This window comes from Neocloeon triangulifer, unplaced genomic scaffold (assembly GCF_031216515.1).
Source record: "Neocloeon triangulifer isolate White Clay Creek 2 clone unplaced genomic scaffold, ASM3121651v1 ptg000004l, whole genome shotgun sequence".
Classification (NCBI taxonomy): domain Eukaryota; kingdom Metazoa; phylum Arthropoda; class Insecta; order Ephemeroptera; family Baetidae; genus Neocloeon; species Neocloeon triangulifer.
Window position 1 is genome coordinate 329,096 of NW_026775547.1, and position 17,175 is coordinate 346,270.

The window sequence follows — 17,175 nt, forward strand, 5'->3', positions numbered from 1 at the left end:
CGTGAATTTTTAATGAGGCTTTTTGCGTAACAATTATTAATGTAAATACATTGCACACAAGGGGATTTTTTAGAACTGTGAAAGTTAAAAAAATACGTAATATCAAAGCTAATAATTTTTTTTAAGGATATAAAAAATTAAAATTGTGCACATCTGAACAGCAATCAATGCTTTAATTTATATTCCGTGCTTTAAAATATGAAAAACTTAAATTTTCAATTAAAAAATGGTATTATAAGAGTAATGTGCGCAACACAGAAGTTTGAAACATTTTAATTTTGAGATTGGTTTGCATTTATTGAACTTTGGTTTCCTACTTTTAAGAGAAGGAAAATCTAATCAATGCATTTTCATATCTTATAATTACTTTCAATAAAATCAGAATATTTAATATTTTTCAGCACTCTTTAATTTCTTTTATACTATAAAGCTTTAATGTTAATGTCTTTCATATCCTTATATTACCAAGTTTAAAATTGCTAGATGCTCAGCCAGATATTAAGGTACTTAAAACAGCACCACTGAATATAGCCTTTTTGCAAGTTTTTTACGAGCGGCTCTTATCTCTCACTTGTCATTAAGGCACAGGAACTCTCCAATTATCTGAAACGACTAGACGAGAGGGACACCGAAACCAGCTATTTCCTTTTGTTAGGTGTTGGCTGTTCCACCGGAAAGTGCGGCGGCTGCACAGAACGGCACTGGGCAAACAGCCGTCGATGCCAACAACGAAACTTTGTCATCAGCTCGGCCTTTTACTCGACTTGAATAAGCTGCAAAAGTTTTAAACTTTAACACTTCCTTTTCTCCGTAAGAAAAATAAAACTGCTAGCAGCTGAATCTAGAGGCAGATTCAGCACTTTTTTTTAAGATAAAATACATTCACGTTGAGAGAAGTCGATAAATAAGTTCCGTTTCAATTAACTCGAAAGGAAGCGAAATTTGGCATGCAGCTGAAGCACAGCACTCGTTGGCGCCGATCCAGAGATGCATTGTCTGCAGCAAGTCGGGCAAACCGCATTTCCACTTGTTCACCAGACGGATATATCAGTATCAGCGATGCCACAGTGATTCCGACCAGGCATTGAACTGCTTTTCATCAATCAATTATAATTTAACGGCCTGTCGGATAGGCGGTATTAATTTTCACATAAAAGTTAAACCGGCTCATAAATTGACGGCTCCATCGAATAGAAAAGCAAAAAAGTTTTTTTCATTTTGATGGTTTTGGGATTATTCTAATTTTAATTTTAATTTTCAGTCTCTACAATGCACTGATTAATTTAAAATTTAAGTATAATAAACACAAACATTTATTCACAATATTATTAATAATATTATTACAGAGGCCATTACATTTTATTGATTTTTTTTATCTTCAATTATTGGGAGGAATTGTTTCAAAAAAAAAATTAAATTTGTTATTTTAGATTTTTGTTTTCAACCCACGAGTCTCGTGAAGCCACTTTAACTGCTCATTTTAGACAATTTTAGAGGATCAAATAATATTTTCCTGCTCCTTGAAAACGTAAACCGTTTAAAAATATGGATAAATTGATTAAAATAGTTAACATCAAGGTAATATAAAAACATTAAATTAAAATTCGTTGCCTCTGAAAATTAATTTTGATTTTCTTAAGTTGTCTGCGGATAAAATGAGTTTGCAACTCTGAATAAAAACTTTCCAATTTGCAGCAACCCAAAAAACGCAAATCAGGCATCAGTCGGTAAAATAAATTTCACAATATCATTCCTCAAACACTTGCTTGCGTTACAAGTTTATTTTATTATAATTTATAATCCAAAAAAGAGTAGAAAAATCCAAATTAACAAATTGAAAATATGGTATTTTCCCACTACAATAATAAATTAGTCTTAAAAAATACTCCAATTACAATGTAATTTAAAACTGTAGATTATGCATTGTACGGAATAAATACTTTTGCAGTTTTGCAATAAAAATGATCAACAACTGCCGTTGCCCTATCATCAACAGGCGATTGCGCAATTAGACGCGATAATTTGATGCAAAGGGGGGTCGAGGGGTCGAAATCATTTATCCGCGCGCGTTTTCTCTCTTTTATCACCGCAACGGCGCAGTAAAAAAAACACAAGCAAGACGCTATCTCTGTTTATGCAAATAGGCGAGAGGGCGCAAGGCGGGCGTGTTTTGCTTGCACCGACCGACTCTATTAGCACCGGAGCCTCTTCATTATTAGTTAGGAACGCACCGGCTGATCGATACTGTGCCGCGCGACCCTCGCCGCTCGCCTGCCCGCCCGGCACCAGCCCTGAAACCGACCGTCTTTAAGGAAGGAGTTTGGAGCGGCGCCAAACATTGGCACGTGCACCGACGACGCGCCTCAATTTGCCTGCAAATTTGCATCGTGTTGCGCTCCGCGGCGATAATTTAGCGCCGCGGCATTTTTAATATTCCATCCGAATAGCGACGGCAAGTTGGTTAACAAGTCACGTGTCGTCGTCGTCTGTGATTTAGAAACCTGAAATGGAAATTCCCCCCGGTCCCAAAGTGACACTCTCTTCTTCATAACCACCGCGGAGATGTTATGAGAGGAACAATATTTTTATACTAACTAAGGAGTTTTTTTTTCATTTCCAACAGGGCTATAGATTTAGATTTCTTTCAAAATTTGCTTGACAAATATTTTACTGGGACCGTTGCTTTTCTGCCATTAATTTAACCAAAATTTTAATTCCTGAAAATTTTACTTTTTGCTTGACTGCTCAATTGAAAAAAAGGTAAATAATAATAAAATAATTGATCTTACTGTTAGCATTAGTTAGAAATTTCACCTCTAGCTATGGGAAATTGGCAATTTAAATTTAATTAAAAATTTAATTCATACAATTCCAAAGTGTGTGGGCGTTTTGCACGGGAGATAATAATATTACATGTGATTACATTCCATAATGAAATAAAGCTATAATAATAATAATGTAAGGAGTGTAGCTGAGGAGTGCTTTCATAATAATTATTATCAATTATTTTTATTTCAATTTTTAATTAATGCGATATATTGAAAAATTTGCAATGCTTATTTAAGCAAAGTCATCACGTTAGTCTATTATTCTTATGACAAATTAATTATATAAAAATTGACGCTACATCTTTTATATTTAAATTTACTTATTTACTTGTCAGTTTTTTTTTACAGAAAAGATAAGAAAGAGGTAGTAAATGATTAGACCGATAAAAATATATAAATATCCGTACTCTTCATAATAATAAACATTGTTAATCATTAATAAATTCAGCAGTAATAAGTAATTTAAAACAAAATCAAATAAAATATAAAAAATATGCATTTTTAATAAACTATATTATATATTAAAGAAGCTTTAAACCTATTGAGCCATTCAAATATAAAATATTTGGGACTAAAACAAGACTAACTTCTAATAATTGTAAGGCTCTAATAAAAATATTTAATAACACATAAATACTATTACAAGATTTTTTTTCAAATTTTTTGTAGTTTTCTTTTAATGTTTTTACTGTTTCAAAGCAATTAGTAGTGCACATTGAACTACACGAAGATTGTTTCTTTAATAAGAAAAAATGCATGTTTTCTTTCAAAGTCAGTCCTGTTATAATTTTTTTTTTTAACAAAAATTAAATTATGACACCTATAATTTTTAATTTACTTTCAGAGTTTGAGAAAAACAACTTGTTCAGGAAAGAACTTGACTTTTTCAACCAAACCTCCGTGTCAAACAAGCCTATAAAGTTGCTTTTTGGGGATAAACGAGACCTTTTTGGAAGTCTACAAATAAAAATTTCCTAGTTCATCTAAACCGCTAAGAGTAATAAAAAAAACTATTGGTACAAAAAGTCCGTCTTGGCTTAGTAATCAATAATTTTGTATGTTTTTTGCGCATTAATTCAAGAAGCCACGTGTTTTACTACCACACAAGCTGCCTCTAAAAAGTTGCCTTGGTGCACCCTGTGTTCTTTTATGCTCTGAAGGGGAAGTGTCGACCCTCACTAAACCCTATCTTACATCGGCTGAAGAGAGAAAGTCCTTCCGTCGGGTCGTTTTATCTTTCGCTGCTTCTTTAAATTCATAAAATATTACTGTGGGCTCGTGTGCTGCTGTTTGTTTTCCAAAGACAAATGTTACGATCCGGGTGCCATTAATGAATGTGCGCGAGTGCGGGAAAGATGGTGGGACATTTAGGTGCCGATAATCTGGAATTTGCAGCCGGGTGGGTTGGGTGATAAATTTAATTGGACGCCGGCCATGTGAATAATGAGCTGCTCGATTGTGTGAAGCGAAATGGGCCGTCGGCCAGATGCTTTCCGAGCTAACGACACACGCTGCAGAAATTGATTTGCGCCGCGCGAGTTCATCATTTCTGCTCCCTTGTTATATTTGTATGTATTGTGTAATTTATGTCCGCTCGCTCGCTCTCTATTCGTGCAACCGAGCAACAAATGACGTCTTTGAATAATACACTTCTCTTGCCCGCAGGCGGCCCCCCTTCGTTATTGAGCATGAAAAGGTTTAATTATTAAAGTAGATCTAACTGACTTTGCAAAGAGGTCAACAATTTCAGCAAAGGCTAATCGACCTGAAATAGGGATTGGAAAATTAGGCGATCACATTAATTTTTAACGATTTGATAAAAAAATCACTAAATTAAATTAATAGTCTTCCAAAAACCATCCATTTTACCAAGCTGTAAAATAATAATAATAATTGGCCAAAATCAGTTTCAGTTTATTAGTTTGATTGAATTGAGACTAGAGTAAAAAAAAATTATAGTTTACAAACACATTTTATTATTAAAATTATGTCATATATTTAATTTTTTTTAAATTTTCTTTTAAACAAATTTCTTTTTAAAATATATTTTTAAATAATAAATAATTTATTGTTACTATTAAATGTAAGTATTTTTATTTAAGTCAATTTGATATTGAGTGTGTTGATCTTCATTGGGAAATAAATAAACAACACAATGTTTTAAAATTATAAAATAATTACGCCATCATGATGAAATTAGAAAATATCAATGTGTAATAGTTATTATCATAACGTTTTTTATTGCATACCCTATCTACTTATGTAAATTTATTATGAGATTAAAATAAAAGCTCAATTAAAATTAAAGCTCATTATTATTTCTTCTTGATGATTTGATGATTTATAATTTCACTTTTATTTGCCTTTGCCGAAAATGAGGAAAATAATTCAATTTTTCCGTCTCATATTCTACTCACAAGCAAGTTCACGGAACACTTAATCGCGAATCGAGCTCTCTTCTCTCGTGCGGACGTTTTGAATTTCATTTGCATGCGAACGCGGCACAAAAAGCAATAAAAGAAAATGAAGCACCAAAAAGCCTTTGCCAAGCCGCTTTTGACTCATTCTGGGCACAGAAAAGCAAGGTTTTCGGTGTACCGCGCAGCTCAAAGGGAAAAAAGTGAGTTGTTTCTGTGTGGCTTCCTCACAACTGATATCAATTACTTGGCATACGTACGAGACCAATAAAGAAAAGCCTCAACACAGACGACAGGAGAGGCGCAATATGCAAACTTTTCAGACTGCCAATATATTTCTAAACAAATTTATCAATATTCACGAGTCCTTTCTAAATTTTAGTGATTTTTGAACGAGCTCATCTACCTGGATTTAATTTTAAGGTTAATTTTTTAATTCTCCATAAGCCACATCTCAATTGCTGGGATTTAACTTTACTTTTTTAATAATCAAAATTCAAAACAATTTTTGAGCAAAAGTTCAACAAAAACACGGTTTAATATTAATTTAAAATTGATATAAATCACCAAATGAATGACTTTAAAATTGCAGTCTCACTGTAAAACTGTTTAAAGTCTCAAGACCAGTAGTCTAGGCGCCTAACCTTTGAAGTGTCCGACACAATAGAGTGACAATTTGCGCCTCTCTGTCTCTCTTTCTCTTTGCTCTCCACTCAAAGTATGCAAATACAAAAATATAGACGACGTCTGCACATTGAATCGGGTCAGAGTTGCGCGGCGGCGGCGGCGGTCTGAACGAAATTCTGGTCACGTTTGACAATATTAACTTTTCGTGCCGTGGAAGAAATTACACCCGCACCGTCTTGGCTGCAATAATTGGATAATTGCACGCTCCCTTTACTAGCTGTACAGGCGCACAACACACAAACGGGCGCAAAGAAAATGAAATGACTGCTGCCGGTTAACATAAATCACGGCCAATGTGAATCAGCAGCTCTTTTATTCAGGTCTCGCGTGCAAGTAGCGTTTGTTTCCCTCGTGTGTGCGCTTATCAAAGAGGAATCTCGATACGCGCTTTGTTATTGCGGAAAATGCGATGCTCCTTCAAAGGGCGGAATCGTCGTGCATTCGCAGATGGCCTGCCTGCATGCAAATTTTGCACCGGATCGAACAGGCTTTCAGTTGAATTGCTTTTGCAAACTTGAAATTTATTGCAATGCTATCCAGCTGAAGGTTTACGAATTCTGTCTAAACAGCGCATTGCGCAGTCATTTATTTGTTAAGTAAAAGCTTTATAGAAGGTAGACAAATAGTTGGAATTCGAAAAATATCTTATCTGTCCAATATTTTATTTTTAATTCTACACACAAGATGCTTTCTTTTATCCAGCTTGATCTGCTTAAAATGAATTAACTTTAACTAAATTCTTATGAAGAATATTATGGAATATAAAAATTCTTATTTAGTATAATTATGGCTTTCTGTTTTTAATAAAAACACCACTGGCGATTGTAAAATTATTGGCGTATTTATTGCTTTCCAAATTGTCTGAGTAGAAGATAATACAATTATAATTATGTATAAGAAAATTAATTAAAATAATTTTTTGAAATTAAATTGTATTCATAATGTCAAAGTAAATATTTGAGCACATTTGAATACTGCGATTTATTTGACTGTTCTAACTTCGTTTAAAAAACGAAACATTAATGAGCATCTTGACTCCCTTGAACTTAAATGTTCATTTCAAAGTTTATTTTGATTTAGTCTTATAATTTATGGTGTAAATGGTTACAAAGAAAAATATGTTAAAAAAGTTTAAACATTTTATATTATATTATATTGTTTTTTTAACAAAATAATAGTTCCAAGTTTTTAAATAATTTTTGTTATTTAATTAAATAAAATATAATTTTTTTGTTTTATTTTTTAATTGTTACTAATTATTACTGTATTATTTATAATATTTATTTATAAAGTGCAATAAGTATTTAAGTTTAATATAATATACCTTTTCTGGCGCTGCATATTGTTACAATCATTTTAAAGGTAACAATCAAATAGCGCTACGTTTTTTATTTGGCAGTATGTACAGTCAGTATAATAAATAAATTCCATAAACGTAATATAAATTAAATTTTAAATATTCTTTTCTTGTACCTTGTGCAAGAAGTAATATACAGAAGGAATTAAATGGTACTTCTAGCTTCTAGTTGATTACTCCAAGACCAATTAAGACAAACATAAACTACTGATCACAATGAGGTTAAGTACATGATTAAAATATATTACAAATTTCACCAAGTGATTGAAACTTTTAACGGGGCTTTATCAGTCCTTTTGATGTCATTTGGTACCAATTCCGCTTACACTATGTGAACCAGATTCTTGTTATTTTATTCTGAATGGAAGATCGTCCCCGATACACGCGCAAAACGCCTTAAGCTTTCAGGGTGAAGGCGAACGAATCGAACAGTTATCTGGAGAAAAAAACTGTGCTGGGTAGAAATATGGTGGGATTTCATACTCGAACGAACACCAATATCTCGATATGTGACGGAAGGGCACATTGAAAGCAGTTTATTACTACAAAGTTTTTACCCTGCACTTGGCTGCGTACACATCGCGATTTTTTACTCGAGCGAAAGGAGAAATCTTGTATTCCTGTTTGAGGAGGAAGAAAAAGGAAACGCCGCCGCTTGTATAAATATTTTATCTTGCTCGCAGCAATCAGCAAAAAGAGAATAAAAAACATACAGACCGGAAACATCACTTCAGCCCTTTTTGCGTTCCGAGTCGGTCGGGGGCTTTTTCCTTATTGATCCGTGGATGACAGAAAATTGGTTTATTTTTGTGCATACACATTGGAAAATTACCATGCAAAGACGAAGAATGGAGTGAGAGGTTGTTCGTTCGGGGTGCTAAAGAGCGAAAATGATTAGTTTTTACAACGCAATATGAGTGCTCTCGTTTTTCCATTTCCTCTCTTGGGCGCTATCGCGATGGTTGCAGCACCGAAAGAAACTAACGTGTCGCTCAAATGCCAGAAAATCAATAAAACCATTCACCAATAATAACAATAATAATCATCACCGATCAATGCCGCGCTCGCCATGCATAAATAAAATTTCGTCACTGACCAAAATAATGCCTGGCAGGGATATTTTCAAAGGATCAAAACTGATAATTCCACGACGTTGGCAATTAAATTTGACATGATATTGTAAAATTCAATTCAAAATGTTTCTTGTTTTACGTTTGCAGAATAATTATGTTATGGTAGATGCATGATTACGTAATTATTTTAATTTTGTTGAATGTTTTAGGCCTTCCTGATAAAGCAAAAAAGAATAGTCCGTTTCAATTTTTGAATAAGTCACATAAAATTTTTCATTTCCCTCAAATTTAGAATTCCGGTGAATATTTTGCGCGATTCTTTTAAATTAAAATCAACAATTCGATAAATCACTTACACTCTCTGTTTAAAAGTGTCCCCAAAAACTTAAATTAAACTGGAAATTCTGAAGCCATATTTTTTTTATGAATATTTCTAATTTACAAATTGCTTCTAAAATTCTTTTTTATCTTTGGCTGTACCTAATAAAAAGCTTTGATACAAAGGGTTGAGGAATTTTTTTATAAATTTGGGGCAGCAAAAAAATCATAAACTTTTTAATTCACATCAATTTGAAAGTTTGACAGTTGTGCAAAGAATAAAAAAAAATTTGTGAAATGTTTTTTTTTTGCATTTTCATTGAAATCTGATTACTTCAAAGGAATTAAAGCAGTAAATTCTCACAATTTAATTTGACCTAGCGCTACAATTACTGCATGTACTTTGCGAGCTAGCAAATCTCATTTCCCGATTAAAACTCTGGGCGCGTCCCTTTGCGAGAGCGAGAGAAAGAGAAGGCGCCGAATTCCGCTGCTCGCTGGTGTAATTTAAATAATTGGAGAGTTCGCAGGCTGCTTCCAAATGTACCGAAAAATGGCGTGAGCCGCACATGAATGAGCCCGGGTGTAATTTTGCGGCCCTGCGTGTGTCCGCCGCGACGTATATATATAAATAAAAAAATGTTGTATTTCGCTCGACTGGCAAATTGAATGGCCATTGCATTAATGGATGCACTCTCGCTGCCGTGGGTCGGTGCGCTGGCTGAACCGCCCTTCTTAGCGGCGGCACACGAAATCAATAGCCTGCCAGATAGAGAAGCACGGCCCTCACTCACTCACAGAGGCTCACCGTAGGATGGAAAAGCGTCTCACCGAAACCAGCCAGGGACAATTCGATTCCAGCACCTGCCCGAAGACCCGGGCCGAAGCAATAAATTTGACCCTTGCAATATATAATAACTTTAGGGCCAAATTTAGTCGTGCGGAGACACAGCAGGATCCGTTCGGCGGCATTAATTTGGTCCAAGCAGCAGCGAGGCGCAATTACAGCGTGTGCTCAACTGCTCAATAAAGGTCTCGCTGCCGAGAATAAAGGGGAACGCGTGTTATCGTTTTAATCCGTGTGCGCGCAGGTAACTTTTAATTAAACCCACCACATCTGCGCACAAGCCCAATTTTTCCTAATTTTACTTTTTTGCCGGATTTATTTAGAAATATTTGCCTCTGCTGTGTATATATGCGAGCAATTTATCTTCATACTTGACTTTATTGCCTTCCGCTTCCGCACGGGGGGCGCAGTGTGTAATAATTTGCACAGCTTGGAGCAAATTAGTCGCAATAAAAGTTTTTGTTTCTCGACAACAAAAAAAAGTAAGAAGTGAGCTATAATTTATTCGAATTAACGGCCCGGCAATTTCTGGAGGGCCACGTGTAATGTAAGCGTCCGTGCTTGGCCATTAATCAAGATCAGCTAGGAAGCTCCTCCGGCGAGTGTTATTTTCCGAACGCTTTATTGTTTTCGGCCATCACAGATAAGCCGAACAAACGACACAGTATATACATAATCAGCATGGAGCCCTGAGGCTGTGAAGGCGCTGAAACTCGCCGCTTAACGAATAGCCTTGGACGCAGGCCAACTTGCGGCGCATTTTTAATTTGCATTTTCATTAAAAAAAGGTATTCAAAAATAACATGCACAAATCATACCCCTAAAAAAATTGAATTAAAAAATTATATCACTGAAAAATTCATATATGCCATTTGAAAATCAATCTGACCAGTGTTTGGAATGGGTTGTTGCATTTGGGTAAAACTTGGCATGGTCAAACTTAGGTATAATTTTATGTCAAAATCCGAAAGTTGCCTATATTTTTCAGGGGTTAAAAATAGCGATTTTTACTGATTTTTGCAAAAGTAACTTTAATTAATCGCAATCATCTTGGCCTCGGTTTTTAGAATATAAAATGTAAATACAAATTTTTAATTCCAAAGTTATTTCAGTCAGACCGCTCCCCTGCCAGTTTTTTTTTTTTTGGAAATTCACGGCGCCAGGTGAACGCTTCTCCCGATTCTGGCTGACCTACTTCTCTTCACTCCGATCTCGAAAGAGTTGCGACGAATCCGTCCGGGAAATTCAAGTTCAACTCACCTGCTGGAAGCGATGAAGTGAAAGTGGCGTGAGGTCGGACGCAAAAGCGAGGGATGTATTATCTGGCACGTCTCACGGTGGCTGCAGCAGCGTGCAACAAATGTTCAGCAACACTGCACTCGGGCACTCGCGAGCTCGGACTCATGGTCGGTGGCTCGGACAGTCAGACGAGGCTCGGACATGCACTCGGCGCTGCTGTTCACACCTCGCTGAAAGGACTGTATGGGTGTAAATGGCTGGCTGGCTGGCGCGACGGGTGACACACTTTTGCAAGCAACCCTTCCTTCTCGGGCACCCCTTAAACGATCACTGAGTGCGCGAATATATAGCTGCACTTGCTCGCACCCGCTCGCGCTCCCATCCACCTCTAAACCTACCCCCGGAAAACTACCACAGGGGCATCTGGTTTTTGGTGCGCGAACTCTGCCCCGGCCGCCGCGCACCATCGCCGTCGATACTATGCGCTGCTGCTGCTTTAACGCCAGCGATTTCTGCTCAACTACTTCCCACACTATATGTACTACATATGAGCGATCGTTTGTTCGGCTGCTGTTTGAATACAGGGTTTATGTGCGAATGAATGGGGTGAACACCACGTCTTATTGCAGTCGTTAAAGCAGCTATAGGTGTGTGAATTCTTGTGCAAGTATAGTCAGACGGAGCCATTAATTGCTGCTGTTGGGGTGGAAATAGTTGTTTAAATTTTATTGTTATTTTCCAGCTCTTGTTTTTGTTACATATTTTTAGCTAATAATGTTTGTTTTTTATTATTATTTAAACGTTTTATATTTTGAAAATATTGTAATTTTCAATTTTAAAAAATTTATAAAGAAGTTTTAATTCATTTTATTTATTTTTTTTTTCATATGATGATAATGGAAAGAACAATTTAAAAAAGTGTGAAGAGAGGGGTATTACAACTATCAAGCAGATAATGCTAAAACGCCAGGCATCAAGCGACGCGGCCGCCGAGGGCGCCGAGCTAAATGAACACTATTAAAAAACTAGCGCTTCTCACAAAAAGTTTAGTTCAAAATTCATTATACATTATGCATCCGTTAATATAGTTTTGAATGAATTTAAAAAAGATTATGAATTTTAGTAGCGCCCTGGTAGCACCTAGGAGAAAAAGTATGCAACCTGCTCGACGCCTATGGCAAGAACATTGCATAACCAGGTAGAATTAAAATTAAATTTGTATCGAGTGGTTTCTTTGGGTTTTAAATCCTCATATAATTAAAATGCTTAAAATAGCTACAATTATTTCAATTTAAGTTACATAGTTTTCATTTTGTCTGTCACTCTTGCTCTCATTACACTTTGTGTTAGGTGAATCATTTATAAGTAAAGTTATGAAGCAAACAAATTTTTTAGTCAGAAATTTTATTATCAATCATAAATTTCATTTTTGTTTTCATTATAAAATAGCTTGATTTGAACACATTAAAGTCTTGCTTTGATCCTGTCGGTGTTTGCTCTTTGTAAGCTTGTCATTAAATTGACGAACTGTTTACTTAAATTTAAGTAGATTTGTGTAAACAACGTTTGTTTGATGAGCGAATTTCAGATCAGTTTCGCCATTACAGCTCCTCCTTCTGTTAAAAATTACAGTTAAATAATCCATTTGGATTCAGATGTTTATTAATTTCCATGCAAAGCCTAAACACTCACCACCTTAGGAACTGTTTCCTCAGTCTTGACCTCGGTGTCTTTATTCTCTGAACTTGCAGCAGCTGTTTGCTTCTCTGGATCATCCTTGCCTAAAGAAATTTAATTCAAATTAATAATAATAAATAATTAATTTATCCCCAACCTGGCACAATCAGTTTAGGAGCCGTACTAGCTGGTGTCAGTGACCGCAACTGCCTGCTCCTCTGCTCCTCCTGGAACTTGGCAATGTGCTCTTTGTTGTTTTCAATGATGGCCCAGGCCAGGACACTCTCGTGGCTCATCTGCCTGGCCAGCTGGAGAAAGGCGCGCTTCGTGAAAGCCCTGACCCTCCAACAGTAGTCCTGCCTGTCCTCGTTGTCCCTCCTGCGACGCGCCATCAAATCGCCAAGCCAAGAGATCTTCACTTGCAGGAAAATGTTGTGCTCTGTTGGAGTGACGGGGGCCCAACCATCACGGATGGCTCGCTGGTGGCCACGACTGAGCAGAAGGTCAACAATGTCAGTAGCCGCCTCCTGGGGGTGCAGGAAGTGGCGTCTGTTTTGGTTATCTCTAGAAACTGGAGGCTCGTGTGGTATCGTTTGGTTCACAGCAATTCTGGAAAAAGCGCAAAATATTAAATAGATATGTGAAAAAAAGAAGGAAAATGAAACTGTATTATTTGGGGAAAAATTCAAAGACATTACTTTCATCAATTAATGTATGTTTTTATAGTTATTCTTACACGTGATTTGAATTTTCTATAAAATGTATCTAATTGTATTAGTTTTCGAACTAAATAAACTCTCATTAAACCAAACCAATTCTTTACTTATGACTTCTAATTTCCACATTGGGAAAAATTGGTTAATCAAATAAATTTTCTTAACTTGAATCATCATTGTACCTTTTTTCTAGCGGAGTATCATCCAAAATTTCAATGACCTCAATCTGATGTTTTCCTTTGTCAACTTCCTCCACAAAAATGATCTCTTCAGACTCCTTCTCCTTTTCGATCTTATATAAAATTGATACATTATTATAACCCCAAAAGACAAAGTCCACAATTAAATATACCACAACTTCTTCACAACTGTCGCCATCCTCGGTTGCCTGACTTTTCTGTGTCAGTTCCTTCAAGGCAAGAAAAACTACATCCTCTTCAAATTTGTCACTTTTGTTATCATTTTTGTCCAGGTCATTGATGGTGATTTCTGCAGTATCTGACTCCTTTGGTATCTTGTGGTCTTTGGGTTGGTCATTTTCCAGATCAACAACCTCACATTCACCATTTTCATGAGGATTTTCCTGAGATTCTGTGTCCGTGTGTTTTCTTTTTCGTCTTAGACTCTCCAGCGTCGTATTGTTGGCGGATTCCATATTTCTACAGTAAATAATTGTTGATTATTCAAACTTGAGTAATAAAACAATTTGCATTAATGTATTAATTTACAGTTTTCAAAATAAATCAAATGTTATGAAATTTCGTGCAACACCACAATTTAAATTTATGTATGTAATTTTACAATAAATTGCATACACCAGATCACACGTAACAATTTACCTTTTCTTACGTGCAATAATGAAGACTAAATTGATTTCAACTTCCGGAGACCACGAAGAACAAAATAATATGTTGATTAAACAAAAAAATCCGCCTCTCTTGCCTGCGACTTTAGCTGATTCGGCAGGTGTTCCAGTGTTGTTTACTATTTTCAGTATTTTTTTTCTTCAAGCGGCTCGAGCGCCACGATGGCTCGATTTGTAACTAAAGACAAAAATAATACGCATGGCGGCCGTGTGACATTCGAACTTGCGCTGAGGGACAGTAATTTCAGTAATTACGTCAAGGCAAGCCAGCGAGGAACTCGAGACCGCTGCATAAGAGACAAACTGCAATGTGACCCTTAACTGCATTGTGAACTGGACCCCTCGTCATTTTTGTTTGAATAAGGATAAGGCAGAAAAAAAATGATGAAACCAGTCACTGCTGCTGGAATCGCCCTTGGTGCTTCCCTCGTCGGGGCAGGGGCGCTCGCCCTTTACTTTTTGCTCAGAGAGGTATAAATATTGGATTAAAAAAAAATTTATCTTGAAAATAATTTAATTTGAATTTGAACTTTTACAGGACGAAGACAGACTTCCGGCCATCGGCTACGTTCAGGGATCAAGAGTGCGGAGGAACAAAGATGTGATCGACGTGTTCATTCCCGAGGAAAAGGTGGCCGTGTTCATCGGCCGAGCAGGATCGAACCTCAGGGATTTGGAAACCAGGACCAAAACTATAATTTCTTACAAGACAGAAAGTAAAAAAGCGCCCAAGTTTTATTTTAATTAAGTTAAAATTTCTCTTTATCAGGCAAAGACGGTCGATTTGTCATCTACACTATCCAAGGAAAGGCTGATAGAGTTGCAGAGGCAGAGACTGTCATTAGTGAATTTCTAGCTTGCCAGCCAGACCTCAGAAATATCGAGATAATCGTTCCAAAGGTATATAATTTGTAAATGCAAAATTGATTAAAAAAAAGTTAATCTGAATCTAAGATGGCCTTGGGGAGAATCCTCGGCAGAGAAAATGCCACCCTTCTGAACATGCAGCAAATTTCTGGAGCTAAAATTAAGATAGACGAGAAAGGGTCCAAAAGTATTTTTACGCTGATATATTTTTTAATTTTTTATTAATTCCAATTTTAACTTAGCTGATGATGTGGTAGTTAGTTTTCATGGCACTTGTCGTCAAATCAGTTTGGCAAAGTCTCTGGTTGAGGAAAAGGTGGAGGAAGATAGGGAGCTTCGGGAGGGCATCCTGCAAAGAGTTAGGTCTCCCCGCTCGCCTGCCAGACAGTTTTGCATAACCAACAGTCCTTATAAAGTATTAAACAACGTAAAAATTTATTTGAAATATTAAATTGAATTTTTAAGGATACCTCTGTCACTGGAAGCACTCGTCCAGTGGAAAAGCTCAATGCCACGACAATGAATGGATTTTTGGAAGTCTTCGTTTCTGCAGCTAAAGACCCTGGAAGATTTTGGATACAGAAAGTTGGACCTGCCAGTGTTGAGTTGGACAAGCTTGTGGACAAAATGACTGAGTTCTACAATCAGGAAGAAAACTTGGAAGTCTACAAGCCAAAAGAGGTTGAAATTTTTACTATTTTATAAAGAAAAAATCTTCAAATTAAACCTACAGAAATAAGAGCACTTAGTTAGATGTAACTTTGTTTAATTTGAATTGATCTAATCAGGCCATGGACGTTGGAGCATTGGCAGCTGCACAGTTCTCTGTAGATGGCAAGTGGTACCGAGCGTTCGTGAAAGACGTAGTCGTTGATGACTACGACCCTCTACAAAGCAAGCTTGACGTTTTCTTTGTCGACTACGGTGACGACGAGACCAAAGTGCAAAGCGACGTTTACAACCTTAACAGTCAATTCCTGAGACTCCGGCACCAGGCCATTGAGTGTACTCTGGCTGGAATTGTTCCCAAGTGAGTGCTTTAAATTTTTTACATTGTCCAATTTATTGTATGGATATTTAAATAGTGGTGGAGTCTGGACAGAGGAGGCAACAGATCTTTTTGCCGAATTGACTTATGCGTCCCGATGGAAGGTTGTCATGGCCAAAGTCCAAGGGTTCAGAGAGCAACCAAAGGAGAGAGCCTCGAGTCCAATTCCTCAAGTAGTGTTAGTTGACACAAGTGGTCCAGAGGTATTTTTTTCCTATTAAATATTTTATTTTTTATAAAATTATTGTTAAATAAGGATGTGGACGTTGCTGTAGAGTTGGTGAAGCACGGCTTTGCTAATAGACCGTTGCCAAAGAAGCCTGGCACTGTCATCGTCCCTGCCGGAGAAGAGGACAACAACTCGGAAGACGGTTTCTTCGAATGAATGTATTGTGCTGCAGATTTATAGTTAGAGTTAACTAGTGTACTTTGAACATAGATCTTCCTCACTGTCAGTCCATCCTAGTTAAGAACTTTTACATCAAATTATTAACCTTGTGATTGTGGATGTTAAGAGAACCTCAAAACTGGGTTTAACTTAATAGTCTTGGTACTGAGAGTATTATTTACTTGGCCAAAGTTTAAACTTATTACAAGTTAATTTTCCTATTACTCGCTGAATTCATAAATTCAATTAGTTTTTAGGGGTATGAAAAATTAATAAGTCGTAAGCTACAATGCAGGTTTCTTTAAAGGAAAAATTTAAACCAAGGTTTGAGGTTGTTATTTATGTCAATATCGGAGGACGAATCTCTTAAATGTCTAGGGAATGTTTCATTTTTACTTTAACATTTTTATCCTTGAGCTGATTTTATTTTCTGTAAATTTTGTCACGCACAGATTGATCAGCAGCCATTATCAATGCCATTTTTTCAATCTTATGCTCACAATGGCCTTGGACGCAATCTGTCTCGAGGTTGGAAGCAATAACGTTCCTTATTTATGATGCAACAAAGGCAGCCTGCTCAGCAGTCCTATTTTTCTTAAATTTTTATGGATGCCATTAAGTGAGTTTTTATGTAATCTCCCATTGCAAGTCTTGAACTTGCTTAGGCTGTGGCGTCGCCATCTGATGATTTTTGTATTTTGATTAATTTTAACAAACTCGCATTTCCAGACTAAAATCTGTTGTGATCTTCGCAGGGAGATGCGAAAAGTGTTACCTTAATATTAATAAAATATGTAAGAATGATTAGAACTATTTTAAACTTGGCTTTTTTATAAATCAAAAGGAGC

The 17,175-nt window shown here is 36.3% G+C and overlaps 3 protein-coding genes across 9 annotated transcripts in view; 1 reads left to right on the top strand and 2 right to left on the bottom strand.

Moving 5' to 3' along the window:
- The window catches only part of LOC132193729 (whirlin), a 94,648-nt gene extending 83,563 nt beyond the window's left edge, over nucleotides 1–11,085 (bottom strand). For all 6 annotated transcript variants that reach the window (XM_059614582.1, XM_059614581.1, XM_059614580.1 and 3 more), the window contains exon 1: nucleotides 10,788–11,085. The gene's annotated coding sequence lies outside the window, so the exon portion shown is untranslated. The remainder of the gene's footprint in view (nucleotides 1–10,787) is intronic.
- Nucleotides 11,086–12,153: 1,068 nt separating this feature from the next.
- On the bottom strand, nucleotides 12,154–14,159 carry LOC132193481 (uncharacterized). Of its 2 annotated transcripts, none has more exons than XM_059614186.1 (6): nucleotides 14,009–14,153; nucleotides 13,512–13,818; nucleotides 13,342–13,451; nucleotides 12,601–13,052; nucleotides 12,459–12,547; nucleotides 12,154–12,382 (listed from the first exon to the last, which is right to left on the bottom strand). In XM_059614186.1, exons 2-6 carry the CDS (start codon nucleotides 13,812–13,814, stop codon nucleotides 12,368–12,370), a joined length of 969 nt encoding a protein of 322 aa, XP_059470169.1. In that variant the 5' UTR covers nucleotides 13,815–13,818; nucleotides 14,009–14,153; the 3' UTR covers nucleotides 12,154–12,367. The 2 variants fall into 2 exon arrangements, with proteins under 2 accessions (XP_059470169.1, XP_059470168.1); XM_059614185.1 differs by having other exon boundaries at nucleotides 12,156–12,382; nucleotides 13,999–14,159.
- A 39-nt stretch (nucleotides 14,160–14,198) lies between these two features.
- LOC132193479 (tudor and KH domain-containing protein homolog) lies at nucleotides 14,199–17,166 on the top strand. The gene is made up of 9 exons (XM_059614184.1): nucleotides 14,199–14,495; nucleotides 14,563–14,740; nucleotides 14,794–14,924; nucleotides 14,979–15,078; nucleotides 15,134–15,306; nucleotides 15,357–15,572; nucleotides 15,680–15,921; nucleotides 15,977–16,142; nucleotides 16,196–17,166. The coding sequence occupies exons 1-9, from the start codon at nucleotides 14,406–14,408 to the stop codon at nucleotides 16,322–16,324; spliced, it is 1,425 nt and encodes a 474-aa protein (XP_059470167.1). The 5' UTR covers nucleotides 14,199–14,405; the 3' UTR covers nucleotides 16,325–17,166.
- The last annotated feature ends 9 nt before the right edge of the window (nucleotides 17,167–17,175 follow it).

Excerpts from the sequence above, each read along its gene's own strand:
- LOC132193481 (XM_059614186.1), bottom strand. The coding sequence starts at position 13,814 with ATGGAATCCGCCAACAATACGACGCTGGAGAGTCTAAGACGAAAAAGA. Across the intron at positions 13,452-13,511 it reads ACAGTTGTGAAGAAGTTGTG|ATCGAAAAGGAGAAGGAGTC; the intron begins GTATATTTAATT and ends ATTTTATATAAG. Across the intron at positions 12,548-12,600 it reads TCCTAAACTGATTGTGCCAG|GCAAGGATGATCCAGAGAAG; the intron begins GTTGGGGATAAA and ends AAATTTCTTTAG.
- LOC132193479 (XM_059614184.1), top strand. The coding sequence starts at position 14,406 with ATGATGAAACCAGTCACTGCTGCTGGAATCGCCCTTGGTGCTTCCCTC. Across the intron at positions 14,741-14,793 it reads AATTTCTTACAAGACAGAAA|GCAAAGACGGTCGATTTGTC; the intron begins GTAAAAAAGCGC and ends TCTCTTTATCAG. Across the intron at positions 14,925-14,978 it reads TCGAGATAATCGTTCCAAAG|ATGGCCTTGGGGAGAATCCT; the intron begins GTATATAATTTG and ends TCTGAATCTAAG.